Below are 19,818 nucleotides of genomic sequence, written 5' to 3'. Positions count from 1 at the left end.
TTTTCCCTCATCAAAGCAGGAGATTGTCCAGTCCAGAGTCCTGCTTCAAGAGTCCGTTTCCTAATCAAGAGAAGAACTTTCTGATCTGCTTCTAATAGATAAATAAAGCTCTTTTAATATCCTATATTTGAAAAAACACTAATGTTAAGGAACTGATATAGAGTCATTTGCTGAGATGGGCAGTGAAGAAATGTAATACACACACACACACACACACACAGTCACAAACACATTCATAATATTTTATTTTCCAGTACTGAGCACTTAATAAAGACTATTGCTCCTAGCAAGGAACAAACATGTTGAACTGGCTTTGTTCCAAACTCTCTTAAGGTGGCTTAAATCCCTTCAAAATCGACTTCAGTTCTTTTAACTTGGAACAATTTCGTTTTGTAGTTTCATTGCCATTTAACATAGTATACTTGTTTACCAACTTGAGAACTCTTGGAGTTAAATTTGTAGGATATTTACTTAATAAATAAGTAAACATATGAAAACACAAAAATGACCTAGCTTGAAAAACGTTATTTCTTCAGTTATTCCTAAACCTAGAAAACGCTACAACAGGGCAAATGTTACTATTCAGGGATCTCATAAAGCCAAGAACTGGCTGAAAGGTGTCAGAGGAACTTTGGAATTGGGTATGGTGCACACCAAGCCAGACTCAGCAGTGAAGCCCCCCTTAGGTTTCCCTGGAATGCTCACCCACCCTAAAGAAGACAGTAAAGTATTTCCTTTTTATTCTTCCAAAGTTATTTTTCAGATTCACTAACCCAGAAAGGAAGGTGCCCTTTTGAACAATGGCTGGTATTCTTTTTTTGCCTCTCTTCCAGAAATTCTTTTCCTCCCCTCTCCACCCAGTTAGAGGACAAATTTAACTCCACAGCAAAACAACACAAAATTTGTGCTACATGTTTTGCTTCACCAGTCTCCGTACCTCAGGGCATCTTCGGTCAAGGGGAAGAGAGGTTTTTTTGGAGGCTGTAGTGCATGTCTGGAAAGCAGCTTATTATATCTGAGTGAGACAAAGGCTCAGCACAGGGCTTTATGGCTAAGGCAGAGCCGCCTTAGTGGTGATGCTTGTGGGAAGACAGGAAAAAGCTTCCCTGGTGCTTCAGATACAGAATAAGACACTGCAGTCCTGGGTGTTGAGAAGTAGTCAGACTGAAATCAAACCAGTGGGTGCTGCTTGGGCTTCCCCTTGCCAAGACAGAGGCCAAACAGAAGAACAGTAACGCTCCCATCCTGAACCTAAGCCCGTTGCACGCTGGATCACCTTATCTGGCAGTAGGGTACTCCTGGGCTGGCCACAGTGAGTTCGTGAGAGCAGCAGTCCTCACTGCACGAACAAGCCTTCCCACAAGGGTGTTGTTAAAACCTACACCACTAACAAATTATGTGCCTAGCTGGATTAAAATTCCTAGGTCCGTACAGAATGACTAGGAATGAAATAATGCTGCTTCCTGGCCTGTATTAGCTACTTAGAAGAACCAGTTGACTCATTCCTCGTTTTTGCACTGAGAAAAGGAAAAAGGTGCACATCTAGCTTAGGCCAAGGAGACCCCTGGCTCAAGTTCCACAAAGCCTCAAGATGCTGCCTGTGTGAAACAGCAGAAAATCACGGTACAGGGAATCCCAGTGCAGCCGGGCTGGGGAATGGAAGTGCCTTGGAACGCAAGCAACTTCCAGTTTGGGAAGGAGTTCCCTCTCCCCTCCCAGGAGAGGCAGAGATCAAAGAGAACAGCCACCACCAATGCTTAATTGGAACTTGAAGCCTACTGGAGGCACAAGGGAAAGCTTGCACACACACAACTGATACAGGCCCAGACCTATAGCTCTGAACCAGGAGAGCTACCTGGAATCTCCATTTTCAGAGGGGAGCTTCTGCGAGGAAACAGTCAGCTGGTTGATACTTGAAGCAAAGGATGGAGTAGGTAAGATCTTTGAAGGGGGCAAGCCACCTGTTCTGCGTGTGTATGAATTATCAGTTCTATTTTGCTTCCAAATACCCAAGGTTACGCACTTTTCCTGCCTTGTAGAAACCTATATTAACCTGTAAAACTCTATATACATTGGTGGGCACCATATAAAATTAAAGCATTTGGAAGATGAAGATTTGGGATTTGGATATACGCCACATGTTTAAAAGTGCAGAATTTAGCTTCTAAGAGCTTTCTGGGAGGCTATGCTCTGGTACATGCTTGTAGTGCCACAGCTCATGTGGAACACACAGGCAAAAACCACAAAGTATCTCTCAAGCATGAGGGAGAGGCCCCTCTTTTCCCTGCCTGACTTTCCATTAACAAGACTGCCATTTCCAAGGCGCCTTTGAGCCCGGACATTAAATGTTAAAAGTAATGCAGCAATCCAAGCCCTTGATCTTATTGAGAGCCTGGCCCATTGCAAAACATCCTTTATGGAAGTGCGGCAGCGTAGCTCATGTATTCCAAAGCAGGAGAAGAAAGCTTACTTGGGAGCCACGCTCACTAGCTGCAGTGGGGAGTGAAAGGAGAAAGGCAATGTTTCTGTCTTCCATGAATAGACAAACAGTACAGGATTTGAGCTACACGCACTTGCATTAGCAAGAGCTCTTTTCTTGGGTATGTTAGCTTCCTTAAACCATGAATCATGTTGACTTCCACCAAAACTAATTCAACTGGCAGGGCAGCAGCTAATGTCTGCCCCTCAAAATGCACTCCCGGGGGGAGGGGGGAGGCCGAGCAATATCAAAGAAAAACCCAGAACTATTTTTCTAGCCTTCAGAAAGTTACTGTATTTGTTTGCTGCTCCAAAAATGCTAGTCATGCTGCTGTTTGACCCACCCATCACCATCCAAAGGCACTTAATCCAAGGAAAGATAACAGCTGGGCCTATTGTAGCCAATTTTGTTACTCAGTCAGGTAATACAAGATCACTCTCAGTTGTAAGTGGAAAGGAGATAAATCAGGCAATTAGAAGCAAAATCAGGGATCTAGCTCATGAACTGGAAATTGCCTGTATTTTTCTGTTCTTTTGGAACAATATTGCTTTTGTGTATCAAATCTAGAGAAAGTTTAATGTTACAATCGGAATTACTTGCTAAATGTTGAATAATAGCCAATGATCTATTGGGCAACAAATGCATGATGCTAAATTTCAAAAAATAGAACTTGATGGTACTGTTTTAGTGATTTGCTGTTCTTACCATTTGTAAGCCGCCCAGAGTCATATGCGAGATGGGTGGCAAAGAAATTAAATAAATAAATAAAATCACACATTCCAGGACTCATCTCTGACCTTTAAAACACATTCCAGGACTGAATACTGGCTCAAGAGAAGTCCATCCAAAACCAACATCCTTTCTAGCTGATCACAGAAAGAGAAACAGCCTATAGTTATTTTATCCCAGATCAGCTGATTCAGAGGCATTAGTAAAGCCCAGAGTATGCTATACAGTAAACCAAGCCATTCCTGCTTTCATTATGGGAAGAGCTTAGAAGCTCATTTTCCCCTTCAGTCTCCATAAGGAAAGGAATTTCTGGCACCACAGAAAAACTATAAGCATTTATTGCAAAGTTCAAGAAAGGAAAGAAGGAAGAACAGCCCAGCAGTGGAGCAAATGCTTCTGAGAAGTTGGAAGATGCCTGTATCTGTATCTGTAAACCTGTCTGTATTGTTGAAGAAAGCTCCGGTAACTAGTGATGGATACCTTCTGCCCCGTATCACAGAGCTGATGTTTGAGTAGAAGAGATGTGGGTAGAAGACTGGCTATCAGCTATAACCAAGGCTCCTAGGTAGGGAAATGTCTGGTCTTCATACAGTTTTAGAAGGATTTCCAATACGTAAGCAGCTAACTATATTCCTTTAAAAAAAATTGAAATAGGCAAACAAATACTGTATGTTTCTTCCATATACAAAATTAATAGTTTGGTGTTTCTTCTGTTAATTGGTCATCCCAGTGCAAAAAGAAAACAAAACCACCAAGGGGTGTGGATCCACAAAGATCAAATAATCTCCAGTTATTTTAAACCAGACCCCAATCATTCTTCATCTTCAGAGAGGGAAAAAGTCCCATTTCCAAAGTGGCTCGTCAGTAGGAAATAGTCTGAAAAGCACCAGCCCACCCTTCTGCTTAAAGAACTACAGCAATACATACATATGTATTAAAAAATTTAAAAAAACGTTACTTGATGCACACATAAGACATTCCTGGAGCAAAGTAAACAAATTACGTGTTTAAACAGTTTTTTTAAAAAATAATTTTTATTGTCAACAACTGGAGAATTAATTCAGGTCACTTCTTGGACAACTAGCAGAAAAAAACCTCTAACAGAAAAACCTTTCTATGGAGATTCTACATGCTGGTTAAAGTTATACCCTGGACATTTTTATTTAAGGTCATTCTATTTTTGCCAAAATAAAATGAGACAAATTGAGACATATCAGAATTAATCATAAAGGAAATGAAGCCAAAATGATTGGCCAATAAGGCCTTTTCTTTTGCTGTGCAAAATATTCTGCATAAAAACAGGAAAAAGTTATGCTGAGCATGGGAATACTTGGAACAATAAAATGTTTAACTATTTGAAGAGTCCCACAAATGTCTGTCAGAAGCCACAGTTACATCAGTGAACAATGGATCCTCTCACCTGTTTTGCCTCACAATCTGTGGCACGTGCGTGCGCCTGTGTGTGTATATATAGATCCCCCTAAGGGTGGGTGGGAATAAACCAGCTGTTAAAATTTCTCGGGGGTGCCATAAACCTTTTCCTCCAGCAGAGGGAGCACAAAAGCACAAACTTGGTACTGGGTACTCTTCTCCCCCTACTTGCCTTTCTATGAAAAACTACTTAGTGTCATTTCTAGTAAATTAAAAAAGGTGCTTGGGAAACTCATCTGCTTATATTTCTGTTCAAGAAAATAAAGATTAAAAAGAGATAACATAAAATATTTCCACTGCATTCAGTTTATAGCTGCATAGACAATGAATAAAAAGGGGAAGATTTTATCTTTTCAATAAATAGTCTTTTTAACATTTGTTGTTTTTATGAAAAAAGGAGGGCGTTGTTTCACCATAAAGGAAACAAGTAGCCTACAGTTTCAGAAAAATATAAGGAGGGTGGGGAAAGGGAAAGTCAGCGAACAACTACATTGATTCAGACTTGACCTGGTATGCAAGAGTTTAGTCATTAGAATTCACTGTTACTAAGGCGGACAGGTTTTGGAATTAAAATTCTGGTGTTCATAGAAAAATACTTTTCAAATATACTTTTTTAAAGTGTTAACTTTTCCTTGATTTACAAAAATACTACAATCTATGCACCCAATTGCCATAATAATTATAATACCATTATAATTAAAAAGAGATCAGCAACAAACTGTCAGGGTACAGTCTCAAAGTTAATTGTTGCCAGTCAGGAAAAGCACAAAATGAAAGCACATAGATGTCTACGAAGAGGTCTTACTGCTTGGAGAAAATGATACAGGAAGGGGGGATTCTGCATATATCCTGTCTTCCAGACAGCATGCACATTTCCAGACAACTTTTGGAGATGGGCACTCAATTCGTTGAAAGTGATCAAATAAAAAGTAGTCCAGTGTCATTGATAGGAGTTTTGGCTGTACCTAAAAGTCTTAAGCAACCAGCACTTCTCTGAAAGGGGATGCAGAGAATCATAAAAGATGCAATCACCCTTGCTGCTGCCCTCATAAAAATATATTTATTTATTTATATCAAATTTGTCAGGGGACTCTGGGTGGTTTACAACAAATTTAGGATTAATTTTTGAAGAAATGTGTAATCAGAAAAAAAAAGGCCACTTTGAGCTCAGCTATTGTATACAGCCACAAACCAACTCAACAAGCTCTTCCTCAGATTATTTTTTAGCCTATTAAAGACCCCAAAATTGCTTGAAATGTCAAAACTGAACACCCAAAGATGGATTTCCAGATAACGTGAATTATAATCCCCAGCTGTCCACCTTCCCTCAAATTTTAAGATTGAAATAACTTCTGAACACAATAGAAACATTTATGTTCTCTACTAAGAGAAATACATAGTTTTATTTTTCTTTTGCTCCTGATTTCACCTTCTTTACCTTTTTTTTATCACCCTTATGCACATCCTGGTAAAAAATTTTATTTCACCTAATTATGGGCTCTGAAATCAACTAAACTATAATCTTCTATGACAATATTCAGCAAGAGATGCGGATGGACTATCAGCTGTGGGTATAATCCAGTCTCTCTCAGGGCCCTTGTCTGCAAACCTCACATTTTATACCGCGCAGTAGGTCCTGACAAATCTAACACAGCATACGCGCCTACTTTCCTCTTGATAGTGCTCCTTCCCCAAATAAAGTCGTGTAGGAAAGACACAAGAAACCACCGTACTCCGTCATCAGTTTGCATTATGCGACTGTCCACGTTAAGGCAGCGCACGGAGCATTAAAGAAAGCCATGAGTGTTGGGATTTTTTACATATATATTAAGTACACTTGCAATTCTCTGTCCCAACCTAGCAGCTCTGGATGGGAAATAATTGCATAGTTTTAGACTTAGAGGAGTCAAAAAACCTGATCCACCACTCAAAATTCGGTCAAGATACAAGCGGCATGTGCATGTTGTGCGTGAAGTATCCGATCAGGAGGGAGTTCCCAGCCATCACAGCCGTTTTCCTTACCTATCTGCTGGAAAAATATTTGCAAAAAATGCTGCAGCACCAAAGGTGGGGATACCCAGGTGCTGTCAAAAAATACCAGTATTTCTGAAGGCTGGAGGTGACGGGAAGGCAATGTACTCTACTAGAAGCCCCCACAAGGAACAAAGAATATTTTCCGCCTTATATTCCCCAACAAAAAGGTAGCCCTGTTTTTAGTATTTATCCGGTCAGAGTATAGGCTCAGGGAAAAAAGAGCCAGATTTTTTTGATTCAGAACAGAGGTAGTCTGGGGGAAAAGGAAGGAAGGTCGCTCTCTGCAGATAAGAAAATGTTATATAGATGTATCTTCTGATGCTTTTAAAAGTAGCTGCAGCAAATCAGACAGCAAAGGATTCTTGTTGCGATGCCTGGTTACCATCTTTCATCTTTCCATTTTCAAAAGCAGTGGTTTATTCTTAATAAAACCCCACCGATTTCACTCCTGGTCTCCAAAATTCTACTCCACTGGGTTTGATTCCATCAAGAACAGCTTCATTTTTTTCACAGTAAAAACTTTCCCTCTCTCCACACACACACACACACACAGTATTGTGGCTTGACCTTCCCACCTATCGCATTCAGCTCCTGACAAAGAGTTTTAAAATATATATATTTTTAAAAAATAATCTCTGAAGCCCAACTCATCTAAAGAAGCTAACACTAGCTGGAACAGGCATGCTCAGAAGAACTGACAATTGTGGGAAAGGGTGGGTGGATTTGGAAGGAGGCAGCATCAGAAGAACAAGGAGGTGACTGAACTTTACACACTCTTCAGAATAGTTCCTTTCCAACACAGTCTGTGTTTAGTGTCAGAATACCCAGAGAGACAAAACTAGTAATAAAAAAGACATAAAACTGTTAATATAAAGAGCCTCCAAGTTTCAGACATTAAGAAAAATGTGAGTGATGCTAATTTTAATCTCTTTGAAATAAAAATAAAAAAAATGTTGGATGATCAAATAGGAAGAGGCTTTTGTCATTGTTTTTTCTCTAACCGTGGAATTCAAAGCTTTGGTCTAGAGGATTTGCTTGATTCAACAACTAGTCCTGCACAAAAATGCAACCTCCCTGAATTCTACCCCCACCTTCCAGGGAACTGTCTCCAACACGTCACTGTAGCAGCCCTTGCTCTCTAGTGGAATTTTCCTCCACACTTCCCGGAAGAAGTAAGGGGTCTGGTCCCCCCACTCTCACGAGCAGCTCACCAACCCCAACTGGCCAACCCTTCTCCTTAATGAGATGGGGAACAGGGGCAGGGGTAGAGAAAATTATTGCATTCCCCATATCCCATGGGTCCAAAAACGAAATGCACATCCTTGTTTCTTCAAAACCGGTGTATCAATGTCTCTTTCTCTTGCTCTTTGCGTTTCAGCTCCTCTTTGTAACAGCACGAGCAGAAATTCCCAGTCTCTGGATGCCCATAAAAACTGCAGTTGGGCTGTTTGCATTTGGTCTGCTGTACACTGTACAGTAGCCATGTTTTGCTCCGGTCACCGTGGGCATCTTTGGGAGAGCTGCCATCTGGCTCTGTGCATTCTTGATATCCATTGCTGGGCAGAACTGAACAGGAAGAGCCATCACAATCCACCTCCACGTAACTAGGTGGCATATCCATTTCTGTAGTACAGAAGTGTCCCACCTGCTGGGACAGGTGAGAACGGCCCTGTGCGCACTGCCTGGGCAGCGTGGCATAAGAGGGGAAAGGAGCACAGAGGCCTCCGGCAACTTGCCTTCGGCCATCTTGGTAAGGAGGAGGATAGGCGCTTTCCATGTTGCTCATCATAGAAGGCCGGGGAATGGTGAAGACTCCTGAGTGGCCTGTGGGAAAACTGGGTATTTTAGTACCCACAGTGGCCAGATCTGAGCTCTGGAGACTATATGGCGACAGAATGGGGTGGTCCATGGAGTTCAGCAGAGTCTCTTCTCCTTTGAGAGGATTGCCTTCTGAGTCAGCCTTTTTGATGGCTCCGCCATTGCCCGATGCCACCATCTTCTTCTCGGTCTCCTTTTGTTTCTGCTCTGCAGAGTAGCGTTCCTCAGCATCCAAGAGATACTGCTGGATTATTTCCTCTTGGTACTGGTGGCGGTGACTGGTCTTCAGCTGACCAGCAAAGATGAACTTGCGCTCCCCTTGCATGGCAGCTCGGAGGATGCTCAAACTCAACTTGACATCACTACTGTATTTGCAATTATCAGGCTGCTTTTCGGTAGATGCCTTGGCTAAGCATGACTTCTCAGGAGGAGCTGAAAAATCTCCAGAAGACGCCTCTTCCTTGCTGCCCTTCCTTATTTTTATGGAGCCTTTCTTCTTCTTCTCTGAGGTCTCCCCTTGTCCATTGCTCGCCCCACCTTTGACAGTTCGGCTATGCATCAGCCCCCCCATATTTTTCTTTAGCTTGCTCCCCAGAGTTTTGCCAAAACTTCCGAGCTTATTGGCTACTGAGTCCGCCCGTTTCTTCTCCTTGTCCTTTTCCCGCTCCTTCTTTGGTTTCTCCTTCTCCTTACTACTGGTCTTGCTGCTGCTACCGCTATTGCTTGCTGAGCTGCTGCAAACCGATTCTTTATCAGAATCCCCAGAGTCTGCAGCTGATCGGACCTCATCTCCTGCAGAAGCAGTTGGAGATTCTGGCTGTGCAAGAGGTGCCTGGAGAGAGAAGGGAGAGAGGCAGTATGCACAGGAAAAGGCAGCTGTGCAGTGTTTAAGAAAACCTTTCCACTGCCAGGGAAAGGGGAGATTGGAGTTGTGTGGGACAGGCTGTTCTGTACCATCTGTTCTAGTCAAACGAACTGTCTGTCCAAGATTGGGGCACCTTTTCCACAAAGAAAAGATAAAAACGAGACAAGTAAGGTTTATAGAATTCTGGACATTATGAAGACACATTTTAGTGTATATGTATCTTTAGTATATAAAACTCTTCTCAAAAGCCGCATCACTGGCTAAACAAGCCACCTTTACAACATTAGCACAAGAAAGCCTGTTTCATCCAATTCTGCTTAGCACAATTATTTCCTCTCCTTGAGAAAAATGGATTTAAGTTACAGAAAGGCAGATTCTAACTGAACATTTGAAAAAACTTCCTGAAATTAGGAACTGTTTGATAGTGAAACCAATTGTCAAGAGAGGTAGGAGGTGATATGTTCAAGCGGAGGCTGAGCAGCCATTAGTTGGAGGTTATTTCATTGGGATTCCTGTACTGAGCAAGGGTTTGACTCAACAGCTGAAATAACCCCTTCCAAATCTAGAATTCTATGATTCTAGGCAGAACAAGAGTCAGTTTGGGGTAGTGGTTAAGGCATCCGGCTAGAAACCAGGAGCCTGTGAGTTCTAGCCCTGCCTTAGGCCAGCTGGGAGACGTTGGGCCAGTCACTCACTCACAGCCCTAGGAAGAAGGCAATGGCAAACCGCTTCCAAAAAACCTTGCCAAGAAAACTGCAGGGACTTGTCCAGGCAGTCTCCAAGAACTGGGCACAATTGAATGAATTAAAAAAGGGGGGGGGGAGAAGAAATTTTGGAACATCCCTCCCATTACATGGAATACGATTTCCTTGACATTTCTTTACCTGCATTTCACAAGGCAAAGTGATCCACTTTACATTCATGTAGCTGTGCAGCAAATGCAACTTGGCTTCCAGTGAAAGTGTCACACTAAACAGGCCGTGATGAAACAAAAACAAAATGATGTCATTGAGTTAAATGAGAGCTCCCAGTCCCTGGAATTTCTTGCAGAAATTCCAAGTATGAAATACCATTTAAAACAATATCCTGGGGAAATTATTGTAGATTTTAAAACTGGAGTATTAGAATTGCTCACTTTCTTTGCTACATTTCATATTTCAAAAGACTGCCTCCATATCATCAGCACTTTTTCTCTTCCCAGCCTAAACTCTCATCTCTTGCACGATTCTTTTACACCTCTCATTTCTCACTGTTCTTTCCAAGACCTATTTCTCTGAAGGTCTGTCTGTCCTCCCTTAACTCCTTTCAAGCTCCTTGATACAAAATCCAAAAATGTAGAAACTCAATGTTTATTCCAAATTGAGCTCTCCATTTATTTACCTTGCCAATTTGACATTATCGCTGTCATCTTTATCCCACTCCCAGTCTTTCCCAGGATCCACGGCGAAGTGTACCGGAAGCAATTTGTGTTCAGAGTCTGTTAGTGGGATCACAGCTAGGTTGAAAAAAAGGAACAATTTCCTTAGGGCCTCCAAAAACGGAATTTGGAGTTGGCAGGCAGAAAAACTACCTGCAGAAGATACCATACATTTAATAAAAGAGAGCTATGAGGGGATCATAGAACTCTCCACCTGATGTCTTTACAAGATCCAACACAGGGAGCAAGGACAAAAGAAATGTAACAACCAGAGCAGCAACCCATTTTTTACGCACCTTGTTCCTTGATGGGTTCCTTTTGCTCCATGGACACCAGAGCAGAGAAATGGGCTTGATCATAGGCCAGAACCAGCGGGGAACGATGGCACTTGCTGGCAGCAACCTCCAAAGGCAAATAAATGCCACCAAACGGTATAGGAGCAAATGCTGGAAAGGAGACAGAAGCATGTTGTGAAACTAAGTACCTCAGTAACCAGCACCATCATCATGGAGTGAACAGGTACAACACAGAGATAGTTGGTGGGGGGGGTTAGCAGAAGCCAAGAGGGAAGCACTTATGTTTTTGTTTGTTCATCTGAAGAACATGGAGAAAGAGGAAACTGCTCTTGCAATTTGTCCTGTATTGTGTTTTTTCCAGAAGATTCTAAGAATTATACATGCTGCAGATGCAGCTGATGCCTTCCTGGGAGAGAAGCAGAACTGTCCACCCCATAAGCTTATTCCTTGGTGTTTCAGAACAGATCTCCGGGCTCCCTTGCTGATGAGGTTTTTAGATCCCTGGACCAAGAACAGCTGCCAGAGGCCTCAGGGATTGAGGACAAGGGTTCTACAGGCTACAACAAAGGGATAATGGGGACAGAAAACACAGTATCAAGTTTCAGGAGGATCCTGACAAGCTGCAACAAGGACAAAACCAAGCTAGATAAATTTCTGTAGGGGCAAATGCAAGGCCCACATTTGGGTAGGAAAACTGAAGGTCGGGGAGAGCATGTTGCATAGCAGTACATGCAAAAACAATCTGGGTGTCTTGGTTAATCATGAGGTGAACGTGCTAAAGTCTGCAGCTGTAACACAAGATAGGGAAAGCATGCCCAGCAGGGATGCTGGAATCCCACCCACCTCCCTCCAGTGGGCTACAAGGCCGGGAGGGAGGGAGGGAGGGAGGGAGGCTTAGAATGGGGGAGTTTTCAGATATTTTCCCCCACAGCCCTGAGCCAGATCCAGTCCACTGTCAAACTCTGATTTTCTTTTCTTGGCTCCTCCCACACCAAATTTGGTCCCGTCCTGTTCTGTTTTTGGAGAATTATTGTGCTGATGGACTCAAAGGCTGATAAAGTCCTAGTCCCCCTTCAATTATTTCCGACATTCTGTTCAGGTGGGGAAAAAAAATAAAAAGCCAAAAGAATCAGGTTGCATCAACAGAAGTATAGCATCGAAATCAAAAGAAATAATCATTCCTCTCTATCCTTCGTTGGTCAGTTCACACAAAGAATATTCTATCTAGCTCTGGGCACTGCATTTTAGGAAGAGCTGATGAATCGGTGTGTGTCCAGAGGATAGCATCCAAGATGATCAGAGAGCTAGAAGGAAAAACCTACAAGGAATGGTTGGAGGCAATGGGTATGTTTAGCTTGAAGAAAAGACTGTGGGGAAACACAACAGCTGTCTTCTTCAAGTATCTGAAGGGCTTTTGATGGAGAAGATGGGATAGAACTAGACAGAACTGCTCCAGAAGACAGGACAGAAACCAGTGAGTTCAAATTTCAAGGATGCTGCTATTCAACAGTAGGACAGACTGCCATGGGAGGTGGTGGACTCGCCTTTGCTGGAGATGTTGGAACAGAGGGTGGATGACCATCTGTAAAGGATATTGCTGTACTGGCGTTCTACCCTGAGCAGGAGGTTGGACTAGATGATCTGTGACATCTCTTTCAAACCTTATATTCTGCGACTATGGATGCTGAGAAAACGGCTAACTTTCAATACGAAACCAAAAATAACCGAGCAGTAGGATTTAACTTGAGACTGCTCTGCATAAATGACTATTCTGGTCTTGGCTCCTTTCAACCAGCCCTTGTATGTCAATATTGTTTACAATAGAAACTGTGTGTTTTGATAACCCTTTAAAGAAGCTTCTCTCTGCAGGAGTTACCACTTGGGGCATTCTTCTTTCCAAATCAAGAAGCACACTGAAAGTAGCAGCTGGCCTACTGGGGGAGATCACAGCTGCCCTTTGTTAATGCATGCTGCTGCAGCTCTTTACCTTCTCCTCCAGAATCTCGCAACATAGTGTCTGCCACAACCACAATGGGCCTCTTCAGCACATGGGAAAGGACAAAAACATGGAATTCTTCCAGGCTCTCATACACAGGCTCCTCAGATCCTTCAACACTGAAGGAGAAAACAAAAACAAAAGGCGGGGGGGGGGCACTAAATGTTTAACCTTCTGCATACTGAATCACTGTATCACACACACCTTCCTTCTATCGGTCAGAAGAAGGCAGTCGCACTATAAATTTGAGCCAGCAGCTCTCATGCACCCATTGCCGTCTGTAAGTGGCCATTCTGTGAGAATTAACACAGATGGCAGGACCAGGTGCAGATTTCCACTGCATGAGAATTTTAGCCTTGCCTTCAAAAAGATGTGCATTTATTTCCCTTTTGAGAATCTTTGAATTCTGCCTAGAAACAAACTGATTATCAGAGACCTCCATCCTTGTTCCTGCATTCAGGATCAACTGAGCTTTTTAGGGGCTCATCAAGTATTACCCCACATGGAAGTCCTGGGCATTGCAACATCCTACTTAGTGAAAAGTCCCACTTACCCTCCACAGTTCCCGCTGTTGGTGCTGTAATGCATACGTGGCTCGCTTGAAGCTAATTTGATCAGCTCATTCCACTCCTTTTGCCACTCTTCTTCTGTGTAAACTAGGCCAGACTACAATATTGGCAGGGACAGTGAAGAGAGTAAGAAATCCATATGCAAGTAAAAACCTCCCACTCTACAATGCTATTTTAGAGGGACTTCTCTAAGATGAATTCCTCAGGACTGGTCTGAGAGGAAGCAAACTAAGAGTTTAGAAAAGAGACCCCATGCTCGACAGCCGAGAGAGCCAGGCTTCAAAAGGGGTGCAGGGCTGACTTGGAGTAAAGGATCCCCTATCCTAAGCAAAGGGGTGTGCCAGGGCTTGCCTCACCAGCCCTTGAAGCTGCTCCAAAGCATTACCTCTTTGTTCTGCTGGGTCTGCTGCCACCTCCAGCGCCGCTTCAGGGCCTCCCTTTCCACTCCTTTATCCATCAGGGTGTAAAGGCATTTGCGGAGCATCAGATCCCTGTCGTGGAAACCCCACATGCCTGAAGGTAAGGAGGAAATGAGAAACAGCCTCCTCTTAAGGCATGTTTTAAAACTTCTTGAAGGGGTTCCGATTTTGCTTACATCATAGAATGCTTGCTTTGATTTTGGTCTACTTTGTTAGGATGAACCCAGCCTTATGGCTTATTCAGGAAGCCCGGCTGGTGGAGGGGGAAGAGGAGGAGGGTTATCTGCGAAGCGTGGCCTGAGAAGAGGGGTTCTAAAGGCTATTCAAATTGACTGTGTGGAGGAGCTGGAATAACAGGTATTTGTCATTTTTGCCAGGAAAAATTAAATATCAGAAGCCATTGCTTTAACAAGCGGAAAGAAAGCCAGGGCCCAGCTGCCTAGCAGCAGAAAGAACACAATACATTTGTATGTTTTTACTACCGAAAGGTCTTACCTAGTGATGCAGCATGAAGCAGGCAATTTCCATCACCCGTTGTTGCCAAGGGAAGCAGCCTTTGACAGCTCGGGTCCACATTGGCCCACCAGTTGAGACGACCTAGGCAAGGGGGAATATATATGTGCATATACATATACACAACATACTCAGCATTTGAGAGCTTAGGGGTTGGAGCATTTCAGGCACACATGGCTATCTTCACCTGGCCTAATTTCTGCATTCAGAGAGAAGCTCCTTGTCTAGCAGGGCAATCACTTAATCGTATGGTGGAAACCAGAGTTTATTTGGAGACTCACCAACTTGGAGTCTTAGCTACTATACTACAACAGCTACCTGAGAGACAAAAGTGGTGAAAGGAAGGAAAGAGAAAGGTTCAGCTAGATTTTAAAAACAGACTGGAAACGAAGGAGATTACTGCACTGCGCATTAATGAGTTTGTGGCAGAGTCCTCTGGTGGACAAACCAAAATGCCTCGCAGTCTTGAAGGAGGGGGTTACCAGCAAACCGACCCAAGCAATGTCTGCCTTGTGACTAGAGCAAGACTTTTGATCCTGCCTTAAGAATGGCAAGTAACTGCCCCCAGCTTGAAGTTTTTTAAAAAATGGATTAAAGAAATATCAAAATGTCAGAGTCACCCAGCAAGACAGGCCAAAGGAGCATTTCTCTAGAACATGTCAATGCTACCAGAAGGCTCAGAACTTTTTGATTAGAATGATTAATCACAGGTACATCTCTCTCTCTCCCTGGAACGGCATATTTAGCAGCCTGGAGGCCAGAACCCCTCCCTCCCTCCTCCAAGAGAAGGGGTCTGACTCTGCAATGGAAACATAGATAGTTGGCCCTTAGCCAGACCACCCTTGGTTCATAAACAGGCCGTTTCCCATTTCAGTAGCATCTGGCACAGCCAAGCCCCAGCCTGTCACTGAACAGTAGAATTCCAAAGAGCAACAGAGACAAAACCACATCTGAGGAAAGTTAAAACAGTACTTACTGAAAAGAGCTTTTAGAGTTTGATCCGTTTCTTTTGGACTTGTCATCCTTTTTTTGCTCCAGTCTCCCTCCCTCCCTCTCACACACACACACACACACACACTTGCGTGGGTGCTAAAGAGGCTTATATCACTGCCTTTCTAAGCAATGGCAGGTTATGTCTGAAAGTGACATAAAGGCATTCCTGTTTGAAAGACCTCTCAAACCTCACAGTCTAGAGGCATGTATGTGCAGCTGCCTTAACATGTTTTCCAGGTTGGACCAAGCCTCGATTTTAAAGTCCAAGTAACCTTTAAGTCCTCTGTCAATTTAAGGGGGTAAATCAGAGGACACAATGAAAGGAAAGCCCCGAGTGATACAGGAAGTCTCTGATTAATTTTCCCCCATTTTTTTTTATTAAATTTAAAACAGCCAGGAATTTAGGCACCCGAATGGGAGATACTCTCTTCCCTGCTTTCTTCCATTTAAAATTATATACTACTAGTCATGAGGTGGTAGTTAATTACGCTGAGGAAAAAAGTTACCCTTCCTCTGCAGCTACTCACCATGGGCAGGGGAGGGTTTACATTAACCCTTGAACCAATCTGTCACACTAACCAATTTAAATTTCGTTGGGAGAGTGCATCATTGATTTCCCAAATTATATGGTTATTATAGCAGAAAGCTGGTTCCCTCGGATCCCAGGAACAAATCTAAGGTGTGGTGCTGGCCATTAATGTCTGTGAGACGGCGGAATTTTCAGAATACGGTATTTTTCCTCTCCTTAGTTCTGAGAATGCTACAGTGTGGTGCAATTCCCCACCCCTCAGAAAACACACCAATAGACAGGGAAGAGGAACCGGAGTGAGTGAGTGAGTCAAATCAGAATTCCAGACTCCTGAACTTCCACAGAAGGTAGGATGCTTTAAATCAACATGGACTGAAAATCAAAGCCCCAAATATTTCCTCCTATTGGTTATATGAGGACATGGGGAATTTTGAATCAAAGTGCACTGGTGCTTAGTTCTAAAAACTTCAGGGCCAGGTCTTCAGATGGAAGCAATAGCACAAAGACTATACCTAAGCATGTGCAGATTTTACCTTTTCTTACAGCTTGGTAATCAACCACAGTCCTAAGGACAGGGACACAGGAAAGTTTAAGCCTTTGCATTTCATTTCTGAAAAGCAGCAGCTGTATGCTCACCAGCCTGCTCCAGTGCCACCAGCATTGATTGCTCGATGAGATCCCGCTCAATGAAGTTACGGAATTCTTCACTGTAAACATTCAAGTCGGGTAGCTGGAAGGTGCAGACAGGCATCTCCAAGAGGTGTTCGCTGCTGCCACTGCCACCATTGCTGGAGACATGGGAGCGAGCCAATGAGACAATGGTGGAGCTGGCATGGGAAATGCCACGGGACAAACGTTTCTCTGAAAACAGAAGAGAAAAGGAAATGACAGAATGTTGCATATGCTGTATCCTTATCCTTTCCTAACTGTATTGGGAATTCAAACACATGTAGGAAAAATTCACCATCTTCTAGTTGCTGATTTGCTTTCCTTGGCATACAAATAGTGCCTTCATCCATAAACCAATCATTTTCAGGGCCAGGAGTTTGTACATGGTGGGGGAATGCAGACTCATGGTAAAATGACCTTCACTTTTATTTAAATTACTTCACGTGCTTGAGGAAAGCCTGGAGCAAATCAGTATGACAATGTGAGTTCTCCATCTTTTCCTGGAAGCTTGAAAAAAGAAAGGCAAGGGATGGAGGCACTCAACAAACTGAGATGGGATACCTACCACATGATTCTCCAGTTCACTTGAGTTTTAGCCTCTTGCTATGGCTCAGGGCAGCAACACTTTCTCATTAGGATTCCACCAACAGAGGGTGGAAGCTCAGGCAGACTTCAAGAATAACTTGTATTTCCCAAGGAAAGTCTGGCTCAAGAGGACATAAGACTTAAGAATTCTTAAGCACTTTGCTACCCCCTGTGGCTGATACGTTTCTTTGAACAAGATCCTCTTACCTTGAATTATGTCATCTTGGCGCTGCAGCTGTGGCCGGATATTCCGGGCAATTTCCTTCTCCACAAATTTAAAAGTGCGACCTTCATTGAAGGAACGGGGCAAGACCCCAGCATGAACCTGCCTCAGCTGCTCAAAATCATTCAGTGCAGCATTCAAGTCCCAGTTTTTCCCTAGGAAGAGGAAACAAGTCTATGCAGGTTAAAAGAAAGCCAAGACAACCTCTTTTCTTTTGTAAGATTTGGGAATCATCCTCATCTAAAGAAAATTTCCCGTATCTCAGCCTTCTATCCATGCTTTCTCTAAATTTCTAGAAAACTATGCCCCTGTTTTTCTGTCCAAACCTATTCATGGAATCATCATAAGCAGATATATTTCACAGCATGCAAATTGTCATGGACTGAGACCTAGAAGATACCAAGCTGTAGAATGAAATCCTACAACACATCCCTACCTCAAGATGGCAAGCTTTGGGGGTGGGGTGTGGAAAACAAGATACAGATATTCATGAATAGCTGGGTGAGGCATTTAATGAAATAAACACATCGTTCTGCAACTCAAAAATGATAACTAAAAGGCAAGAGATGAGGTCAGTGGCAGTGAAAAGTAAAAAGAATCTATTCAAATGGAAGTTTTTACCTTCAAGCAAGTCTCTTGCCAATCCTGGCTCTGCCCCAGTTGAGCGGACAAAATCTGAGAGGACGACATCCATATCCAGGGTCATGTGATCATGAATTCGTTGCAGGTGACTGGAACTGCTGGAACATCTAGCTGGGCCAATTTTTCACTCTAGAGGAGAAAAAGGGAGAAGATGCAGTTTAGCTGTTTGCTTCAAACACTGAAATTAAAGGTCGTCAGAGATACTTGCTTGTTTGACTCAGTAAGGGCCAAATGAAGTTGCACCTTAACAGCACTGTCTCTCCCTGACCCCATCCCAAACATGTAAGCCCTGACTGGCAACACAAAATTGAAACAGTAGGGAACTTGCTACACTTCACATCTGATATTTTAGCTAGAGTTGCCTGACATTCTTGACCAACACAGACCCAGCTCCAGTCCAGATAAGGGACTACCATCACTGCTTCAGGACAACAGTTCGTTTTTTGCACAAGCCACCTGCCAAAAAGCAGGTGGCAGAATGGTCACCATGTATATCCCATCATGAAATAGTCCTCATTTAGTGACCACAATTGGGACCAGCAACTTGGTCATTAAGCGAAGCGATTGCTAAGTGAAACCGTGACAGTGCTTATGATTTTAGTGCTCCAGCTTTCGTTTGCTTTACAGACCTGCAAAAGTCGTAAATGCAAAAACTGATCGCAAGTTACTTTTTCATTACCATCGTAACTGCAAACAGTTGCTAAACACATCAGCTGCTAAACGAGGACTGCCTGTAGTTCTCAAGATGTTATGCTTGACACTGCAAAACAAGTGCTATAAAAATAATTTTAAAAGTACAGAGTAAAGACATACTTGAATTCAAATTTCTCCTGGGTGAGGATAACTTTGGCAGAGTTATCTTCAAGAACTTCAAAAGGCCAAGAAAGCTAATTAAAATAAAAGCACAGAAGAAGCAGCACATGGACATTTCCAGAAAATACAAACTGGCTTCCAATAATCAAACATGAAATTAATTAGAAGAAGGAGGAGGCTTTTTCAATCAGAGTGGCAGAAAGGCAAATATTTGTCTCAAAATGGATTCAGAGTTCTCTAGAACCTCTGCCATTACTTACCAAGAGAAGCATTCTCTCTATGGTGGAGTTTCAGAGGACACTCACACCAAAAAGAAACTTAGTATTTCTGCATGCTTTTAATCCAGTCTTGTAAATATTTCTACTGAGATTACTAGCACATTTCTTTTTGCTATGAAAAAGATTAACAATGCTGCCATAAGCTGACCTTTACTCCCCACAATCCAATTTTGAAGACTGTTTTGCTTTTTGCTAAACAATGCTTAGATGTGGTGGGCAATTTGCAGTCTTAGATCTGGCATTAAGCTGTCTATAGCTGATCAGACCACCAAGGCCAAGAGAGATTTGCCCTTGCCCTGAAAATCTGAAAAAGTGGTAGACAAAAGAGGGAGGGAGGGAGGGAAGGAAGTCCTTGTTAACTTTCTGCTCTTATCCTGCCAATTGCCAGACTTTAATCTATAGATTTCACCCCAAGGGATGTAACCTTTGACAGAAGAAAGTGTTTTGTTCCCCAGACTTATAAGCGGCATTTTCCTGCCCTCCCCACTGCTCTGCCTTAAATATACATCCACACACCCAA

The 19,818-nt window shown here is 42.9% G+C and overlaps 1 protein-coding gene across 4 annotated transcripts in view; it reads right to left on the bottom strand.

The window, feature by feature from the left end:
* Window positions 1–4,214: 4,214 nt before the first annotated feature.
* The window catches only part of OTUD7B (OTU deubiquitinase 7B), a 29,871-nt gene continuing 14,267 nt past the window's right edge, over window positions 4,215–19,818 (bottom strand). For 3 of the 4 annotated variants that reach the window (XM_063317127.1, XM_063317125.1, XM_063317128.1), the window contains exons 2-12: window positions 18,187–18,336; window positions 17,550–17,720; window positions 16,725–16,949; window positions 14,549–14,650; window positions 14,020–14,147; window positions 13,619–13,731; window positions 13,057–13,184; window positions 11,070–11,219; window positions 10,737–10,851; window positions 10,241–10,325; window positions 4,215–9,323 (exon numbers count right to left, since the gene is read on the bottom strand). In XM_063317127.1, coding sequence (XP_063173197.1) covers window positions 8,004–9,323; window positions 10,241–10,325; window positions 10,737–10,851; window positions 11,070–11,219; window positions 13,057–13,184; window positions 13,619–13,731; window positions 14,020–14,147; window positions 14,549–14,650; window positions 16,725–16,949; window positions 17,550–17,720; window positions 18,187–18,271 — 2,622 coding nt within the window. In that variant the 5' untranslated portion in view covers window positions 18,272–18,336 and the 3' untranslated portion in view covers window positions 4,215–8,003. Of the gene's footprint in view, window positions 9,324–10,240; window positions 10,326–10,736; window positions 10,852–11,069; window positions 11,220–13,056; window positions 13,185–13,618; window positions 13,732–14,019; window positions 14,148–14,548; window positions 14,651–16,724; window positions 16,950–17,549; window positions 17,721–18,186; window positions 18,337–19,446; window positions 19,603–19,818 lie in introns of all 4 variants that reach the window. The other variant, XM_063317126.1, reaches the window with a different exon arrangement.

This window comes from Candoia aspera, chromosome 17 (assembly GCF_035149785.1).
Source record: "Candoia aspera isolate rCanAsp1 chromosome 17, rCanAsp1.hap2, whole genome shotgun sequence".
NCBI lineage: Eukaryota > Metazoa > Chordata > Lepidosauria > Squamata > Boidae > Candoia > Candoia aspera.
The sequence above is the reverse complement of the archived record's forward strand: the minus strand, read 5'-3'. Positions and strand labels throughout refer to the sequence as shown.